This window comes from Pongo abelii, chromosome 1 (genome assembly GCF_028885655.2).
Source record: "Pongo abelii isolate AG06213 chromosome 1, NHGRI_mPonAbe1-v2.0_pri, whole genome shotgun sequence".
In the NCBI taxonomy this organism is placed as follows: domain Eukaryota; kingdom Metazoa; phylum Chordata; class Mammalia; order Primates; family Hominidae; genus Pongo; species Pongo abelii.
The window spans coordinates 191,965,547-191,985,920 of NC_071985.2; the positions used below are offsets into that span (position 1 = coordinate 191,965,547).

General features: G+C 56.0%; 1 protein-coding gene across 5 annotated transcripts in view; it reads left to right on the plus strand.

The window, feature by feature from the left end:
- Positions 1-7,341, plus strand: part of HIVEP3 (HIVEP zinc finger 3) — a 533,725-nt gene extending 526,384 nt beyond the window's left edge. For 4 of the 5 annotated variants that reach the window (XM_063713066.1, XM_024256939.3, XM_054537211.2 and 1 more), the window contains 2 exons: positions 231-1,165; positions 2,715-7,341. In XM_063713066.1, the coding sequence (XP_063569136.1) occupies positions 231-1,165; positions 2,715-3,530 (1,751 nt within the window). In that variant the 3' untranslated portion in view covers positions 3,531-7,341. The remainder of the gene's footprint in view (positions 1-230; positions 1,166-2,714) is intronic. The other variant, XM_054537213.2, reaches the window with a different exon arrangement.
- The last annotated feature ends 13,033 nt before the right edge of the window (positions 7,342-20,374 follow it).

Consider the following 20,374-nt stretch of genomic DNA (forward strand, 5'->3'; position numbering starts at 1 on the left):
AGAACTGAACATTGCACATTCTAGGCATAAGGGAATTATTGTTCACTATTGTTATTTACAAAGCGCTCCCATATCTGTTGTTTCTTGGTTGTCCCAACAATCTTGTGCCCTTGCCATGGCTATTTTGCCCAGTCGGCAGGCAAGGAAACTGGGGCTCAGAGAGGAGCAGCCGTGGGGGCAGTGGGGCCAATGCCCAACTGTGACTTTGGGTCTTCTGCGTTTGCCCTCAGGAACCAGTGACGACCTGTTCCAGGACTCGGAAGGACGAGAGGGCTCAGAGGCTGTGGAGGAGCACCAGTTTTCGGACCTGGAGGACTCAGACTCAGACTCAGACCTGGACGAAGATGAGGATGAGGATGAGGAGGAGAGCCAGGATGAGCTGTCCAGACCATCCTCAGAGGCGCCCCCGCCTGGCCCACCACATGCACTGCGGGCAGACTCCTCACCCATCCTGGGCCCTCAGCCCCCAGATGCCCCCGCCTCTGGCACCGAGGCTACACGAGGCAGCTCGGTCTCGGAAGCTGAGCGCCTGACAGCCAGCAGCTGCTCCATGTCCAGCCAGAGCATGCCGGGCCTCCCCCGGCTGGGACCGGCCCCTCTAGGCTCTGTGGAGAAAGACACAGGCTCAGGCTTGAGCTACAAGCCTGTGTCCCCAAGAAGACCGTGGTCCCCAAGCAAAGAAGCAGGCAGCCGTCCACCACTAGCCCGCAAACACTCACTAACCAAAAACGACTCATCTCCCCAGCGATGCTCCCCGGCCCGAGAACCACAGGCCTCAGCCCTGAGCCCACCTGGCCTGCATGTGGACCCAGGAAGGGACATGGGCCCTCTGCCTTGTGGGTCTCCAAGACTTCAGCTGTCTCCTCTCACCCTCCGCCCCCTGGGAAGAGAACTGGCCCCTCGAGCACATGTGCTCTCCAAACTCGAGGGTACCACCGACCCAGGCCTCCCCAGATACTCGCCCACCAGGAGATGGTCTCCGGGTCAGGCCGAGTCACCACCACGATCAGCGCTGCCAGGGAAGTGGGCCTTGGCTGGGCCGGGCAGCCCCTCAGCGGGGGAGCATGGCTCAGGCTTGGGGCTGGCCCCGCGGGTTCTCTTCCCTCCCGCGCCTCTACCTCACAAGCTCCTCAGCAGAAGCCCAGAGACCTGCGCCTCCCCGTGGGTGAGTTCCTGCCCCTGGTGGCTGGGCCGCTTCTCCCCTGTGGGTGCAGGGGTTGCAAGTTCACACCCTCCTGGGTATCACACCTGGAACTAAACAGCTCTGCCAGCTCAGTAGTTATTAATAATTTAGCAAACATTTATTAGGCACCTACTGTGCCATGCACCATGCTGGGTGCCCTAAATCAGCTGGCTTATTAAACTTTATTTGAGCCTCAGAAGCACAGAGCATGGACTCTGGAGTTCATGGGAGCTGGGTTCTACCACGTATTAGTCCGTTCTTGTATTGCTATAAACAAATTCCTGAGACTGGGTAATTTATGATGAAAAGAGGTTGAAAAGGCTCACAGTTCTTCAGGCTGTACAGGTAGCGTGGTGCCAGCATCTGCTCGGCTTCTGGAGAGGCCTCAAGCAGCTTTTACTCATGGCAGAAGGCAAAGTGGGAACAGGCATCTCACATGGCAGAGTGGAAGCAAGAGAGAGAGTTGGGGGAAAGGTGCCACACACTCAAAATGCCAGATCTCATGAGAACTCACTCACTATCTGGAGGATAGTATCTGGCCCTGAGGGATCCATCCCCGTGACCCAAACACCTCCCATCAGGCCCCACCTCCAACACTGGGGTTTACAATTCAACACAAGATTTGGGTGGGGACAAATATCCAAAGTGATATCATGTCACTTGCAAGGGGTGTGACCTTGGATGAGGGTGTAAATACTCGTGCAATTCCCCACCCCTCACCCCATCCCTATCTGCCTGTGTTCTTTGAGCAGATGGCAGAACTTAACCAAAACCATCACCATCTCCAATATCACTGTCACCAGCATCCTCAGAGACACCATGACCAATATCATCCTTGTCAACCATCAGCACTATCCCCATGGCCAGCACCACCACTGTCACCATTGCGCCAACACACCACTGCTGCTACCCCATCAGCATAGTCACCATCCCTGTCCCCTCAGCTGCCATGACCCCTCCACTGACAGCACCATCATTGTCAGCTGACCACCTTCCGACACCTTCTCTGTCGCCATGTTGCCATGACCCAGCCCTGTCATTCCTGGAGGAACACTGATCTAGGAATCTTTCGTTGATTTTTAATTTTGGGTTCACATTCAAATTCCTGGAGGTGGCAGAAGGGCAAGAGCCTCAGGTGGGAACTCATGTCCAAGGGTGAAGCTGGGTGAAGACCATTTTAGGAACAGGAGAGGCAGCAGACCCACATAGAGGCCAGGTTCATGGGTGACAACAGGGCCCCACGTCGCTCAAGTATCCCTTCCTTTGAAGACAGATATGCTGGCCAGAGGCATGGAGACCATGGGGCTTGAGCATACTCATGGTCACTGTCGAGCTGGAGATGGCCCATTCCAGAGATGGCAGCTGGCTCAGCATCTGAGGGCAGGGAGTCAGGAACTTGGTTCTGGGCTCAGCCGGGACCCTGGACTCGCTCTGTGATCTTGGGCGAGTCCCCCTCCCACTTCCAGGCCTCGGCTCCCCATGTGCCCAGCATGTAACCTTCACCTTACCTTGTCTTGTTTTCTGACCCCAGCAGAAGGCCGAGTCCCGAAGTCCCTCCTGCTCACCCGGCCCTGCTCATCCTCTCTCTGCCCGACCCTTCTCCACCCTCCATGACCTCCACGGCCACATCGCGGCCCGGACAGAGGAGAACATCTTCAGCCACCTGCCTCTGCACTCCCAGCACTTGACCCGCGCCCCGTGTCCCTTGATTCCCATCGGTGGGATACAGATGGTGCAGGCCCGGCCAGGAGCCCACCCCACCCTGCTGCCAGGGCCCACCGCAGCCTGGGTCAGTGGCTTCTCCGGGGGTGGCAGCGACCTGACAGGGGCCCGGGAGGCCCAGGAGCGAGGCCACTGGAGTCCCACTGAGAGCTCGTCAGCCTCCGTGTCCCCCGTGGCTAAGGTCTCCAAATTCACACTCTCCTCAGAGCTGGAGGGCAGGGACTACCCCAAGGAGAGGGAGAGGACCGGCGGAGGCCCGGGCAGGCCTCCTGACTGGACACCCCATGGGACCGGGGCACCTGCAGAGCCCACACCCACGCACAGCCCCTGCACCCCGCCCGACACCTTGCCCCGGCCGCTCCAGGGACGCCGGGTAGCACAGTCCTGGAGCCCCCACTTGGAGTCCCCGCGTGCACCGGCCAACCCCGAGGCTTCTGCCACCCCGCCACTGGACCGCAGCAGCTCCGTGGGCTGCCTGGCAGAGGCCTCTGCCCGCTTCCCAGCCCGGAGGAGGAACCTCTCTGGGGAACCCAGGACCAGGCAGGACTCCCCCAAGCTTTCAGGAAGTGGGGAGCCCAGGGCACCTCCACATCAGCCTGAGGACAGGGGCCCCCCCACCGCTTAGCCTCTCTCCAACCGCTTCAGCATCTGGCTTCCAGTGTCCACCAACAGACGTTTCCAGCCACTTTCCTCGAATCATCTTGCTCCCTCAGCCCCATCTGTCCCTCCGTCCAGGAGCTCTCACGGCCCCATCTGTTGTACCTTCCCATGTATGCAGTTACCTGTGCCTTTTTCTACACCTTTTGTTGCTTAAAAAGAAACAAAACAAATCACATACATACATTTAAAAAAAAACAACAACCCACGAGGAGTCTGAGGCTGTGAATAGTTTATGCTTTTGGGGAAAGGCTGATGGTGGAGCCTCCTGACCCTCCCCGCTGCAGTCGGCAGCCACCCACCCCAGAGGCTGGCAGAGGGGAAGGGGTACACTGCGGGAGAAAGGAAAAGGAAACTTCAAACAATATAGAATTAAATGTAAAAGGAAGCACTCTTGTGTACAGATGCGATCAAGGTTCCTGTTTATTGCCACTTTACCCCCCTGCCCAGCTCGTAGCCACCCCTCTCTGCCAGCAGAAAGGCCAGTGTCCTCAGGCAGAGGGGCGCAAACACAGGCAGGTGACCCCCACCCAGGCCCCAGCAGGCAGGCCCAGAAAAAATAATCTTTTCCTTTTTTTTTTTTTTTGCAAGAAAATAAAATGATACTTTTCCTAGTATTTCAACACAAAATAATAGGTGCAGGTAGAAGGAGGAGGGCTGGCTCCCCAAGGGCTCCTGGATACTCTGGTAGTCTGAGTCATAGGCCCATCCTGGCACTCCACAGGTGGGCGGGCCACCCCACCCACGCACCCCCGCTCCCGACACCTCCCTTCTGCACCCCACCCTGGCCCCCTGGGCTGGGGAAGGAGCCCGGACTGTCCATCCCTGGCTCCCAAGCCCCTGACCGAGGCCTCACTCTCCTGTTGCCTCCTCTGTTCTAAAACTACCCACAAAGGTGGAAGTGGCAGGGCCCAAGCCCTAGGGGCCGTTCCTGAGACTGGGTTTTGGGTTTTGTTTCATCTTGGTCCCTGGGGTACAAGGGAGCCTGTTCCCCTCATGGCTGGGTTTTTCCAGTGCTCCACAGCAGAGGTTTGCAGGGAACTGTTTCAGGACCACTTTGCCACAGGACTGTTTCCCCCTGTCCCTGCCCCTGTCTCCACTACCCCAAGGAAATACCCAGAACTGTGGCTGGTGGATATGGCCTGGGCCTGTTTGCTGTCTTACACCTCTTTTTTAAAAAGAGAGAGGACAGTGTTTGATACTTCGCCCAGCCACCACAGATTCTCTTGACCTAGAGGATTTTTGAATTGTCCTAAGTCACTGGAATTCTCCAAAGTAATCAGTGCGAGCCAGTGCCTCTTCCTTACCCACATCTCTACCTTCAAGAAGCTGCCCTGCATTTCCTGGGGCAGAACTCTACTTTGTAAGAAAAATAATAGGACCAGAAATTTAAATCCCAAATTGAACTATGGAACTTGAACTCTAGTGTGTTTGCCCCAACTGGGAGAGGTGAGTTTTTTCCCAGTGTTTCAGAACTGATTTTCTTTACTTTCTACAAGGGAGGGCAGCACAGGGACTACGGTTGTGGCCCATGAAGGCTGGGTTTGATGCCACCCTATACAGAGCAGGGACCTCTCTGGCTAATCCCCAGTCCTCAGCCAGGCTGTGTGAATCAAGTGCCTGCCCCAGGGCTCTTGAGCTGTTGAAGCTGTTCGGGTACAGGACACAGTAGGTGGGGAGGGTTAAGACCCTTCTGTGAGTTCCCTGTGTGGGGCTGTACTTGCCTCTTCCAATTCGTGGCCTTTCCCTGCTTGGTCCCTACTAGACAGACAAACCAGCCACAGTCCAGCCTGCAGCCAGACCACCTTGTTCATTCATTCTCCTTTGCCTCACTCAGAGCTAAGACAAAAATGAGACAGAAGGCAGGGCCTCCCTGGGAGTCCACTGTGCTCCAGGGTTCTGGGGAGTCAGGGTTAGCCAGCAGCTCCTGGCTGCTTCCCTCAGAGACTAGAGCTCTCATCCTCCCCAAGAGAAGCAGCAAGCCCAGCCTGGACCACACTGTCCATATTGCTGGACAGCGGCCTGGCAGAAAGTGACTCCTCCAAGTCCCAGGAGGCCAGGGCTTTTCCCACCCTTGCCTTTCAGCCCTAACCCATGGGACTGCCCACGGATTGGAGGCTTCAAGGGCTGAGGTCTGGGAGCTGCATAAAGGGCATTGCTTCAGCCCAGGTTAGAAATCTGCCTGGGCAAGCTCTTCCTGCCCCAGACCTACAAAGCAGCAGACCGGGGACTCTGGTGGACTAGCCCCTGACATTGGTGGGGGGTCCCACACCACTCCACCCCACCCTGCCTTCCAGCTCTCCTGGGCATTTTTCTCCCTGTACTCAAACAGCCTACCCACCCAAGGTTTCCTCCCTGGGCAGCCTAGCAATGAACAGTGCAGCAGGCGGGGCAGAGGCCTGGCAGTCACCCGGCCTGTCAGGCTCAGGCAGAGAAGCCACAGGGGCCAGGAGTCACTGGAGACTATTTCTAAATGATGGGGGGAAATGCACAAATAGAATCTCACCAAAGGGCTGCCTCCACATTGATGCCGTGCCCAGAGGGACAGAACCAATGCCACCAGGCTGGGTATATGTCACTGGGCACAGCTCTAACCCCCTCCTCCGGACTGTAGTCTCACTCCTCTGCCCACAGAGCCCCCAGCCCACAGGTACACCTTCATGATATGGAGAAAGACGCTCGCCCCATGCACGCCCTCCCCTGGGCCTTCTGCCCTGCTCCCAGTCACTTCCGAGCTTCCTGTTTGCCTGTGATGTTATTGTGCCTGTTGAGGGAAGAAGCAGAGGAGGCAGTGGCTGACTTGGCACAGATGCCTGCTGCGTGCTCTGTTGAAATGCGTGGGGTGGCCATTCCTCAGTACAGGCTAGCCCTGGACCTTGGGTGTGGGCAGTGGGGGAAGAACCAACTAGTCGAGGTTTCAGAGCCAAACCTTGCCTTTGGTTGGTGAGTCCTTGCCCCCCAGGCCTGCGCTCCACGATGCCTTTCACCTTTGGCAATCTCAGGGCCATCCCGGGTAGTAACCCCACTCCTCTCTGCTCCCGCCCTCACCTATGGCTCTCACTCTGGGCTCAACCCCTGCAACCCTCCAGGAGCCCGACAGCAGCCAGCTGCCTGCACTGTCACCTCCGTAAGCTCCAACTTCCAGACCCAGAAGTCCCTCTGCTTCCCTCTGTTGGAAAAAGCCTAAAAGAATTAGCTTCCAGATTCCTCTAGCCCCTGCTCCATTCCCACCCAGTCCTTCTGAAGAGGAATGAGCAATACATCTGAGCTGGATTTCTCTCTAGTCCTTTCTCCAGACAAATCCTTCTTAAAGCAAAAGTCCTGGCTGAGCACCTGTCCTTGGGGACCGATCTGCCGTGTGACCAGGGGAAGAAAGTTCCCGAAAGCCTGTTCCACCAATTCTGCTTCTGTGTTGTGAATCCAGTCTGCTTTCCATTAGAAAACCGCTTTGGCACTTACGGTCACTTTACTAAATCTAGTATGTAAAAAAAGAAAGAAAAGAAACAGAAAAAAGAAACGTGCAGGCAAATGTAAAATACAATGCTCTTCTGTAAGATAAATATTTGCCTTTTTTTCAAAAGGTGTATGTATTCTGTACGTGAAATTGTCTGTAGAAAGTTTCTATGTTCTTAAATGGCAATACATTCCAAAAATTGTACTGTAGATATGTACAGCAACCGCACTGGGATGGGGTAGTTTTGCCTGTAATTTTATTTAAACTCCAGTTTCCACACTTGCAATGTTGGTATGGTATATATCAGTGCAAAAGAAAAACAAAATCCACGCAGGTCTAAAGCACAGAGTCTGACGTACAAAAGGAAAAATGCTCAGTATTGATGTGTGTGACCTTTGTTGTAAATTACATCTGTACTGTGAATGAGAAGTTTTTACAAGTATAATAATTGCCTTTATTACAGCTCAGGCTGAGTGTTCAGCCTGAGGATATTTTTAAAAAAAAAAAGAATTAGCATGTTGGAATAAATTTGAAAATCCCAACATAGCCCTGCTTGCCTGGCTCATGGTTTTTCTAGAGGGTTCCACAATGTCAGAGTTGGAAGGGCACTTGGCATCCCAAGTGCTCATTTTGCTTCAGAGCAGTCAGGCCAAGAGAGCGGAGGTGAGTAGCCTGCAGTCACACAGCCCAGGACTCTCTTGCAGACCCTGGAAAGGCCTTGCGAGGAAGCACCAGATATAGCACCATGTGGTTTGGGGCCTGTATTTGTTCTCTAGTCTGCTGTGACAAATCACCACAAACTAGGTGGCTTTAAACAACAGAAATTTATTCTCTCACAGTTCTGGAAGCCTGAACTCCAAAGTCAAGGTGTTGGCAAAGTTGATTCCTCCTGGAGGCTCTGAAGGAGAATCAATTCTATACCCCTCCTAGCTTCTGGTGGCTGCAGGCAATGCTTGGCCTTCCCTGGTTTATCCACTCATCACTCCAGTCCCTGCCTCCACAAGGTCACGTTCACAGATTCCAGGCTTTAGGACATAAACTTAACTTTCGAGGGGACCCCCATTCACCTCACTTCAAGATGAGTAGTGAATTGGTTCTTGAGTGTTGGCAGTGGGGGAGGCACAGCACTTACTGCCTGTGAGACCTTGGGCAACTCACCTAACCTCTCTGTGCCTCTGTTTCCTAACCTGTAAAGTGGAGGGTCATGATCCATATCTATAAGGGCTGGTGTGGGGATTAAATGAGGTGGCATATACAGGGTGGCTAACACAGCCTGGAACATAGTAAGCCTTCAACAATTTGTTTCCGAGCAGGCTTTGCACAGGGTTCTGGGGTTACAAGGGTGGAAAAAATATGGAGTCCTCACCTTTTGTATTCAGCAATGATTTGCCGAGTGCCAATGAGAGGCAGTCACTGATACAACAGCGAGCAAGACAGACACAGATCCACCATGAGGAGCTCACATTGTAGCAGGGGAGGCCATCATCAGTTACTCAATCACAGTAACCATCACTGCTGTGGTGGAAGAGAATGACAGTGCTAAACCAGAGTGAGTCTGCATCACCCGGGGGACCTTTCCTGGAAAAGTCCTAAGGGTCGGGAGGACGAAGGGAGCCATGAGAAGGAGATACTGGTGGACGGTCAAGGGGGATTCTCAGGGTAAACGCCGTCCAGAAGTTTAGTGCAAAGAGCCTAAGAGGGTCTGTTCATTCAAAACAATCAGAGGATTAATTGTTGCCGGCTTTTGGGAAAGCTGGACTAGTACAGTTCCTGGCACACAGTGGGCCCTTCATAGATGCTGCTGAGTGTTGAATGAATAAATGGTGGCGGTGGATGGTGGTGGTTGAGGAGTGAGGGCAAGATGGGGAAGTGGAGGTAGCAGACACAGACACCTTCTAGGGGCCTGGGCTAGAGACAGGGGAGAGCTGGGGCAGTTGTGGCGGGGGAGGGGCGTGGGGTGCAGGGAAAGGAAGCCGAGTGTGTGATGGGCTGGTGAGGAGACGAGAATTCAGCCTGGCTTGATGAACAGATGTAGACTCCTCTCCCACAGTGGCCTAAAGGGAGGGGAGGGAGGAAGAGCAGATGAAGTCAGTGTGTCTATTTGGTGACAGGAAGTTGAGGACACTCTTGAGGATGGATTGTATGTGGGAAATAGAGTGACGTCACCTGAGGAAGCTGCAGGGTGAGAAGATCAAAGACACCTGAGTAAGTGTGAATGACCTTTGAGGGGAGCCAGAGGAAGCAACCAGGGAAACAGGGAAGGCACCTGCATAGCATCACGGGCCAGCTGCCCTCTGTCTGCTCAGCAGTGTGGTTTATCCAGCAGTCCTCAGCCGCTGGCTGTGGTCATGGGGAAGGTGGCCCAGGGTTAGCCAGGCCATGGGACACAAGGACAATGAGTTACTGAGTCACTGGCGAGTGAAGAGGTTGAGGCCACTAGCCACTGAGCCCACACGCTGAGAAGGGAACAAACAGGCCTGGTTGATAAGGAGAAAGGCCAGTGGTCAAGTGACCACTTGGATGAAAACAGGAAAATGTTGTGAGTTGTCTTAACTCGTTGGATGAAAACTGTGTCAGCCACAGGCGTGGGTGGCTGAGGTGCGATGAAAGAGATCAGGAAGTTAGAGTCCAGGGTGCTGAGTGGGCTGTGCAGGTGGCAGATGAGGCCATCACTGAGGATTGCAGGGCTTAAGTGGAGGTCCGGGCTGTGAGCCAAGGCCTAACAGTCAGGATGGGTTCTGTTACGCGGCAGAAACCAGCAACCCAGACACTCAGTGGCTGAACGCAAGGGAAGTGTATTTCTTTCCCTCACTATATGTTCAGTGTGGGTCAGCAGGGGAATTATGCTTATCCTAGTCAGAAACCTAGACTGATAGAGGCTCCTTCCCTGTGCTTCCATGACTCCAGGGGCTGAGGCAAATACAGTACTTGCCGCCTCCCACTGGCAAGTAAATGCTTCTACGTGGAAAAAACAACTATCCCTTCCATGCATATTTTGCTGGATAAAGCAAGTCACGTGGTCATGCCTAATGGAGGAGAATGAGAATAATTGGAAACAGCCCTAATGATAATCATACAAGGCTAGGACTTCTCAGAATTGGAAGAGGAGATGAGCAGATGTCAGCGATGGGAGGGAGGAGGGCCTGACAGTGTTAGCCTCAAAGGTGCTGGATTTTTACAGTGAGTGAGTGAAAAAAATAACAGTTCAGAAGAGGCCCTGGGAGCAAACGTGGCAGCTGGCTTTAGAATCACGGGATGAAGAGCCATCGTTGGAGCAGGTGCCTGGGGAGCACGTCCTCGGGTCATGCGGGGGGCATGTCTCAGTCTAGGCCAGTGGGGAAGGAGACCCCCCATCAGCCCCAGAAGGAGAAGAAGAATAGCATAGTATGTGCCAGGCCCAGTGTCCAGCATTTTACAAATTTGATTTGTAGTCCCTACAACAACCCAGCAAGATAAGAGTTACTGTCCCCATTTTTAGAGAGGAAAACAGAAGCTCCAAAGGGCCCCCAGCAGCCGAAGGTGCACAGCTAGGTAGGGGCAGTATGAGAACAAGAAAACCCTGTGTGGCTCCCATGTAGTCCTTCAGGGAAGCTGAGGTCCTCCCTCCTCCTCCCATCTCACACTCGTGCTCCAGGGGAGAATCTCAGACTGTCCAGCTGTGACCACTCAGGGTCCAGCTGGGGCTTCTCTCCACCAGCCTCCTGACTTGTCAGTATGGCCATCTGGTAGCCATTTTAGGTCCCTGTGCCTGAGGCCACAGGTGCAAGGAATCACCAGCAGACACCAGGGCCTAGATTCCAGTAACTGAGAGCGTGAAAAGTGCCTGTGAATTCTTTCCTCCACTGGCTGCCAACAGGCCCAAGGCCCACCGATCATTCACACATCGCTGGCCAGCCGGCCTCCCAGGCTGCTCTCTAAGGTTCATGAAGCGCTTTCCCATTTGGAGTGGACTAGGACAGGGTGCACACTCCCATTTGCAGATGAAGGGGAGAGCCCAAGATCACACCCTGGCAAGCGGCAGGGCCGCTCACCTGTCCCCCTGACCCCAGCCTCAGAGGGTGGTGGCCACTGCTGGCTGCTACTGAGGCCTTCACCAAGCTTTGTCTGGGTCCCAGTCCAGGTCTAGGCTGGGGCTGCAGGACTCGGGGATCCTACACTCACCCTTAGGCCTGGGTCTTCTCTGGGCTCAGAACCTGGAGGCCACACTCTGTCCTGGAGACTCCGGGCGGGTGGGCCACTGTAGATAGGAGGGGCCAGCCTGAGATGGGCATGAGTGGAGAGAAGAAGGAAGAGCTGATGGAGGACAGACAGCAAGTGAAGAGGGTGCAGACGGGGCTGTACTGCTTGGGATTCATTATGGGCACTGCTCAGGAGACCCTGGGAGGAGATGCCTTATAACCTCATCATCTATTCTAGAGTAGAAAGGTAGGAAGTATCAGCCCCATTTAACGAGCAAGGAAATTGAGTCACAGTGAAGTTATCTGCCCAGATTCAGGGTGCCAGAGTGGTGACACTGCTTTCCCAAGGACATCATGGTAAGTGGCAGGGCCAGGAGTTGAAACCAGGTCCCCATATTTGGGAAGTGGTTAGCTTCCTATGGAAAGAGAATCTGGGCCTCTTTGCTACTAAGCAGCCCTGGAACCTGGGTTGGGGCTGGGGGACCCCAACATGCATATTCTTCAGTCCTTTCCAGGCATCACCTACTTCAGGGGGACCCCGCTGCCTACTGCTTCCCTTCCAGATGAGAAAACTGACATCCAGAGCTGGGAAGTACTTGGCCCAAGGTCAGGGCTATGATTCCCGATCCCTCAACAAAGCCACCTGCACCACCCCACCCATCCCTCCTCTACCCCAGGCCTGAATTCAACTGTCCGTCTCTCCTGCCCAGCTCTGCCTTTTTAGGAAAGGAAAAGAGCAGCCCTGGGGCGGGCAGGGCAGGCGGGCGGGCGGACATGCTAATCCACCTGCTCCCGGCGTCTCTAGTTACCCGTGGTTTGGGGCTGGGCAGCCCCAGCTGGGAGTGCCAGTCCAGCCAATGGGTGCTGCCAGCTGAGCTCTCCGCCAGAGCCATACAAGGCTTTGCCACAGCCCAGGCCTGAGCTGGCATAGGGCAGCCCCAGCACCAGCGCCCACCCCGCCCCTGAGCCTGCCAGCCCGGCACGTCCTCGGACTCTGCCTAATCCAGCCTGGGAGCAGATGGGGCTGCCGTGCACGTGCACCAGACCCAGGCCGCTCCAAGGTCAGGGAGGTGGCACCACCAGGGCAGAGGCCAGCGTCAGGGCAGGGGCCTAGCTAGCCATGGTGATCCTGGTGAGGGTCCAGGGTGATGACGCCTAGGCCTGGTCCAGGCTGCATCATCTCTTGTCAATGGCCACCTAGCCTGCCTCCTCCACCTCTGAAGAGGTTCTCAGCAAAGTTAGTATCTGGCTCCTGCACCTTCTGGGGTCTTCCCAGGGATCAAGCCCCAACCCATTTAATCCACCCTGGGTTCAGGCTGCATGTTCCTCTCAAAAGTAGGGGTGTCCATTAGTGTGTGCCTGTTGTGAGAGCCATGTATATATGTCCCCTGTGGCCTGCAGGTGGGGACAGACAGCCCCTCCCCAGCACAGCCCATCCAATCTGTCAGCACATAATGCCTCTAACTTAACGCTCCTATGATCCCTGGAAGGTAGGAAGTATTGGTCCCATTTAACAAGCAGGGAAATAGAGTCATGAAGAGGTTATTAGCTTACGGTCAGGGTGCCAGGATCGAGCTTCAGAGCAGTCTGACTCTAGAGCCTGTGTTCTAGGCCTCTGGGCACGCATACCTCCTCTTGGAATTTACTATCCTGGAGGGAAGGGGGACCAACATCTAGAGCAACGTGTGAATGCGGGAATGAAAGGCATGTCAGGCACATATGAGAAAAGAGGACCTTTGTTCCTGAATGCTGAGAGTAGAGGGTGCTTCCCAGGCCTCCAATGCACCGACACTGCCCAGGCTATGACTGCCCATGTCTGCAGCAACCAAGACTGGAGAATCCTTGGCCACCTCTGACAATTAGATTCCTCACAGAAGCCACTGGGTTCAAGCACCCTTTTGTGTGTCCTATGTAGGCCAAGCTGAACTTAGGGCCAAGACTGCGGTGTTCTCCAGGGCCACCCTACAGGTGAAGGAAACGTGCTGGCATGGGCGGGGGGGGGGGTTGGCGGGCCTGGCTGGCATCAGGCTCTGTTTGCTCACCCAGGAAAGGAGGAGATAAATATAGACACAGGATTACTCAGATACAGCCTGGGAAAACCGGCTCCGGAGCCTTGACTTCAGCCCTGGCCCAGCCTCGCCTTCACCAGTCTGCCCACGCAGTGCCCGCTGCCAGGCCTGCCCCGCCTCCTCTCAGGACTTCCTTCCTACCTGCTCTCCCTGGGAACTGGGCAAGCACTTGTCTCAACTCCCATAGCAAGTGAGGAACAGACAAAGTCAGCGCTTGCTTGGGCACCGGGAGTACCTCTGAAGGCCCAGGCACTATACCAGTACAGATACAGTTTCCTCAGTTTCCCCGTCTGTGAGGTAAGAGGCTGGTGCACCCAGCCCTCAACTTCCTTGGGCCTGCATGTAGAGACCACCCAGCAGAAAGGGGGTGAGGTCGGGGTCTGTCTCACGCACAAGGAGATGCCAGTCAGAGTGGCATGTGTTGGGGGCTGCCCTCGGACCCTGGAGCCAAGCTGTACGGGCTGGAATCCCAGCTGTGCCAGGTATTAGCAGTGGGACTTCAGGCAAGTTACTTTACCTAACTGTGCCTCAGTTTCTCATCTCTAAAATAAGAATAATAATAGTCTATTAATAATTATTATTACATATTACATAATATAAATCTTATACATAGCATAATAATAATGAATAATAATAGCACTGGCCTCCTAGGGCATTAGAGAGAATTAGATGCGTTGTTGTGTGCAAAGCACTTACACCAGGGCCTAGCACAGAGTAACAGCTATACATGTTTATTAGAATAGTAACCAGCTGTAGCAGCTGGGGTCCAGGGTGCACATAGCCTGGGCAGGCCACTCAGAGGCTCTCACCTTCCAAAGGACCTGCTGGGCCCTGGGCTACACAGTGGATAGGTCTCTGCTGTTCTCAGAGCTCTGCAGCAGCTCCTCTGCCTCCCTTCCCTGACTGACAGCTTCTACAGTCAGGTAGACACAGAGTTGGCAGTGGCTCCACCACTTACAGGCTGTGTGACCTTGGGCAAGTGACTGGCCCTCTTTGAGCCTCAAATAGCCATAACCCTAACCCTAACTTCAAACAGAGAGGCTCAGAGAGGGCCATTTCTCCCGCATTTATCCCTCCAGGGATTGGTATGAGAGTAAACAGGGGAACATGTGGGAAGCTTCCAGCTCTGCTGGGCAAATGGGTTCTCTGCATTTGATTTCATCCTGACCCCCTTCTTTCAATTCCTCCAACTTCTTCCTGTGGCTGTGAGCTTGACCTGAGAAGGGCCACACCTGGGTACATGACCCTCACATATGCAAGGGCCCTCAGGTATGGGAAACATGCGTGCCTCACCATCATGCATGAGTGCAGGTCCACACTCACAGGCCCATGGGGGCCCCTAGGAGCTTGTATGTTTCCTCCCACATAGGCCTCCACTGCATGGCACTCATGTGTATCCACACAGCTGTCTGTGTCCACTCTGCATACCTGCCAATGCACGCACAGACCTATGCACACACGGACACACAGGCACAGCCATGCACGAGCATGGAGAAGCAGGTGCCTGAAGCTATGTCCCCACACATCCTGGCCAGCACGCACGCTTCCACTCTCAGGGGGCGTCCTAGCCAGGCCTGGCCCCAAGGTGGCCGTCCTCATGGCACAGGAATGCAGACAGCTGGGGATGCTCTGCCAGCGGACGTGATAGAAAGGCCAAGGGGAAACCACACGGGCAGAAACCCAAGCAGGCGTGCCAGGCCAAGGCGGGGCCCGTGAGTGCCAGGAATTGTGTAGTTGCAGGGGGTGGGGCACGTGCAGATACTTGCTTGCTCCAGTCTCTCCTGTCACCTTGTGTCCTCAGACTCTCTGAGACTTGGAGGTCAAAAGGGCTCAGAGACCATTCTGTACTGGAGGCAGAGGCCAGGTTCTACCTCCCCAGCCATGCTATGTGGCAGGGCTCTGCCGCTCTCTAGGCTACAGTGTGAGCTATTAGGGGCCACACCGAGCAGTCTTCCTTGCTGGGAAATCAGAAGAATCTATGACCACAGAGATCTACAGGAGAAGGACTGGTGTCACTGACTCCAGTCAAGAGAGACAGTAAAGACGATGTGGAAGTCACTATAACACTCCAGGTGCAGGCTTGGGGGGACTCATGCTGACTCATCACTGTGTTCTAGGATGTTTGCATCTACTGACTCCCTGGATGCTCACAAAGGGGAGCTGGCCCCCCAATTATGGATGCAGAATCTGAGGTGCAGAGAAGTGTCTCAGAGCTGGCTGACTTCAGAACCAGCTGACTTCAGAGCCCGGCAGCTAACCACTGTGCTGTGTGGTCTCTGCCTCCGTGCACATTTCACACCCTGGCAGAGAGGTTTGCAAATGAGGCCTCGGTATTGCTGGCAGAATGAAAGACACTCTCCCAAATGCAGGGACCTCTGGCCCCAGACAGGACAGCAGCCTCCCCAACCCCTACAGCATCAACTTTGCCCAAGGTGCAGCCATGCTATCTCTGGGTAAGACCGCCACACAGGGAGGAGCCAGGCAGAGCCAATGGTTGCAGGGAGGGAGGGGCGGGGGAGCTTCAGCCTCTCCTGCCAGTGCCAGCCACAGGGGGCCAGCTAAGGCTGGGTGGAGATCAGGTCAGGGTACCAAGAGAGGACAGACATGAAGGTATGAACAAGGCCATGCAAGATAGGCCCTGGTGTAAAAAGAGGTCATCCTCTTTAGAGGACATCCGTGTCCCCCATATAGAACATATGGCCTAAGAGGGACAGAAGCCAGAGAGTTCCAGAATACACTGAGTCCCAGGGGCTGGCAAGGACCCCAGTGAGGACCTGCTCAATTGCGGAGTCCCTGAGACCAAGGCTGACAAAGGTGGCTTCCTGCAAAGGGCCTCCAGGCCAGCTGGGACCCCCATGCTCCAGCCCTGTTTACTGGGCAGAACTGTGGGCTGCTATGCCCTGGTGTTAGGGATCTTGCAGATGAGGGGGAAGGAAGAGAGCATTAAAAAATTCCATCCAATCGCTTGAGCCCAAGAGTTAGAGGCTGCGTGATTCATGATAGCACCACTGCACTTCAGCAGCCTGGGTGACAGAGCAAGACCCAGTCTCTAAAAAAAAAAAATACCATTCAGAGGAACCTCCGGTCCTAAGCACAGACTTGGCCATTTAGTTGCTGCCCCCCACCAGGGATGGGGAAGCTAAAATGGAATTCCTCCTGTGAAGACAGAGCAGTCACAGGAGTACCCAAAAGGCAAGTGGTGCCCAAGGCCACACAGGGCAGGAGGGACCCCGATTCCAGCAGCTTCCGCACCCTCTCAGAGCAGCCCTCAGTGGAGCCTCAAGACTCCCCACTCCCTCTGCCAGGGCTGACGGCCGGCAGCGTCCAGCAGCTGTGGGAGCCACCCTGCCATTCCCCAAGAGAAGGGTCTTCACTCATCCAGGAGAAGGGGTGCCCAGTCAAACTGCCCTGGGGCTTTAACCGCCCTGCCAGTCCTCGCGTGGCTGGGGGCAGATGACTTCACCCCCTCTGCACCTGCATTTCCACAGCAGCAATGTCCAGCACTCAGGGTTACCGGTCAGATCCAGACATAGCCTGGCACCCGCAAAAGGCCCTCCGCGTGGCCATCTGGAGTTTGCCAAGACTTCTCGAGGTGGTTACACTCCTTTCCAAAGCACTTCTGGGCTCGAGACCTCGTTTCCCAGCCCAGGATTCTGGGGAAGAGCAAGACAGCCAGGGTCATCCCATTTCCCACTGGACAGGCCCAGGCCCAGAGAGGAGAGTGGCTTCAGGGAAACACCCCGCAAGCTGGAGGCAGGACTTGGGGGACCCAGCCCCCGCTTCCTTCCCACACCAGCCTCCATGTGGAGAAGGGGTGATGGGCCCCACACGGCCTCCCCAGGGCAGCGTCAGGTCTTGCTGTGGCCGCTCGAGGTCTCCGTGCCTCCCACTAGTCTTTCCGGGGTAGCTCCCCTCCTCCTCCCGGGCAGCCCTCCCCGCAGTTGCTGATTCTCTGTGAGCCACCCAGGTGCTTGGGCGGCCAGGACCACTCAGACCAGACCCCCCCGCCCGAGGCTTAGGGAGGGTGCCGGAGCTCCACGGGACTGCTGGAGTCCGGGCTGGGCCTTCAGGGTCCCCGCAGGGGTCCGGGCCCCAGGGGGAGGCGAGGCGCGGGCGGCCCTGCGGTTCGGAGGTGGGGTTGGGGGCGCACGTGGCCGTGCTGCCCGTGCGGTGATGTCAGGCCCCGCCACGCCCCGGTCCCAGCACGTTCGTCCGCGGCGCGGGGAACAAAGCGTCCTGCGCATTCCTGCGCGCTGACTCATGGCCGGCACGTAGCGCGCCGCCGCCGCTGCTTTGCCCAAAATTGGTCGGGAGGCGAGGGCGGGTGGAGCGCCGCCGCCTGCAGGTCCGCCGCGGCCGCTCGCGCTCGGGCCCCCAGCCCGAGGATTTCCCAAAACAGGCCCGAGAGGGAGAGGCAGCTGCAGGAACCGCCCGGCCGCGGGGCCCGTGGCGGGGGGCGGATCCCTGCCGGGGAGGCCTCTCTTCTCTTTCAGCCTCATTTTCTCCATCTGCCGAGGGGGCATTTGCCAGGCACGGCTGTAAGAACTTGGTATGAGTTATCTCACCTAAGTCGCACACCTACCCCTAGGAAGGTGCTATTAGCGTCACCATTTTAGATTTAGCATCACCCTGTGCCTCCTGAGGCACGAGGAGGTTCCAGGCAGGGAATGAGACATGGACACTGCCTTGCTTGAGGTGAGGTGCTAGTGAGCTGCAGAGCAAGGATTTGAATCCGGGCTGTAAGGTTTCAGAATCTACATGTGTCCCCTCAAGTGAGCTGCGCAGCGTGTGGCCCGCAGGGTTCCAGGCTCCCTGCCCTTTGGTGGTTGAGACTGGTCCGTGGGGTTCCGGGATGCGTCCCTCTCTAAGCCTCCATTCCCTTATCCATCAAGTGGGTGCCGGCAGAAGGGGGCCCCCCAGGGGTTGTTGGGGAAATTACAAGTGAGGATCCAAGTATTACTGTCTGGTGGAAGGAAGAGGGAAAGGGTTCAACAAACCTGCGTCCCCAGCACCCTCCGGTGATACGGGCAACACCAAAGTATAGAGAAGGGCGAGCTAAGCCCCGCCGGGCAGGGCCATACTGGGATGGGCCTCCTTAGGGCAGCCAGGCGACTTCCGAGCTGTGAGCTGCCTGTCCCCCACTGGGTAAGCACTTGTCAGAGCTGGAAAATGAGGTAGTGGGAGGGGCCCTGCCCAGGATGTCTCTGCCAGCCTTACCCCTTTCGCCCTTGCAGCCTGGTTTCAGAGACCGTGGAGTTCTTTGGAGCTGTGGGGTGCTGGGCTCATCAGAGGCCCTCTGACCCTGAGTTTGCAGGAATGAGGCAGCCAGCAGATGGCCTTGTTCTCAGATGCCAAGATAGACTGGGCTGTGGCGTCACCCACCTGGGGCCCTTCTGAGAGTCCAAAGGAACCCACCCCACGCCCACTGGCTCGAGACCACCTGGCCTAGGCCTCAACAGAACAGATGCAAGGCCACTGCCCCCACCCTCACCTTTTCCTCTGACTCCACTTTGAACTCAGGAAAAGGTCAGGTCCTCTGCTTGGTATTCAAGATCCTTGTGGTCTGGCCTCAACCTCCTCTCTTACCACGGAATCCCTCAGGCTGTTCACTCCCTATCCTAGGGTACTCCATGCCCTTTCAGGCCTACCGGCCTTTGCCTGGGCCATCCCTCTACCAGGAATGCTCGCTCCACCTCCACAGCCTCGCTCAAAGTCTCTTTGGCTAGAATGCCCTCCCGAGTCTCCAGGCAGAGGCATCCCTCATTCCTCCGGGGTCCTGCAGGTCCATATTTGTCCCTCCCTTTTGGCCAACAAAGAGCCAAGCACGGAAAGGCCCTCCACACTCCCAGCTCCCTCTCCCAGGCAAATAGTGATGCCTTTGGGGTACCTTTCCCCAAGTCCCAGCTGGGCCAGAGATCCACAGCCCCAGCCCTGGGCCTGACACTGAGTGGGCTTGGCATGTTTGCTGCATGATGGCAGAAAGCACAGCCGTGGAGCTGAAGACCCTTCTTATTTACCCCTGGCTGTGTGACCTTGGGCAGCTTATGCAGCCTCTCTGAAGCTCACTCCCAGGCCTTGCCCTGCCCTCTTCCTCGGGCTGTTTGGAGGACCAGATGAATGAAGGCAGGAAGAGTGCTTGGCACGTGGGCACAGCTCCCCACACAGCTGTCATTCTCACCAAGTCATTATTACAGACCTCCCTTGTGCCTGAGGCCTGGGTTCCAAGGCTGGGTGGCAGGCGATGAACTCAGAAGCATCCGCAGCCCCTCGCTGACTCAGGCTGAGGAGGTACCAGGAGAAGCGGTTGCCTTATGGTTAGCCTGGGTCAGCCAGGCTCTGGCCCTCCACTCCCCACCCCCAGGTTCCACCCATATCTGAGGCCACGAGGCCTTCCCCGCCCATTCAGGGCCTCTTATCTGGGGAGATAAAGGCCCCCTTCCCTTAGGTGGTGGACATCAGCTGGCTGTTGTGTGACCTTGGACACCCCCAGCCTCTCTGGATCAGCCTTGGGGAGTGCTGGGTGGGGGGCAGGCAGTTGACTCCCAAGGCTCCCAGGCTTAACTTCCAAGTGGCATGGCAGGGGCTCACCCACTGCATCTGGGCCCCAGAGGAATGGCTCTGGCTCTCTTCCGCCCCGCCCCCACCACCATATCTGGTACACAGGGTTGGTGGGAACTCTCAGGAACCCTGCGACATCATCCCCTATCTCCTATTGAGAGTCTGAGCCTATTATTTTTATTTGATACGTTGGGAAACTGAGGCCCGGTGATTGGAAGGCTCTCACCCAAGGCCACACAGGCAGTGGCCAGGACACTGGGGTGTGGCACTGAGCCAGGGTGGTCAAGGTCAGTCTGCTACAGCCCCCCATTCTCTGGTGGGCTCCTGGCTGGTGATGGCCATCCGCTCTTCCACCTGCCTCTCCCAAGCTTCAGCTATGTGCCAGGGCTTGGACAAGACCATCAGCTTCTGAGATACTCACATGAACCCATGGGACAAAGTGGAAGCCAAAGCTCAAGAAGCTGCGATTGCTGCCCAGGGCACACGCCCCAAGGGGCAGAGTGAGATTCTGTCCCTTTTTCCCCACTCTGCCTCCTATACCAGCTGCCTCCCC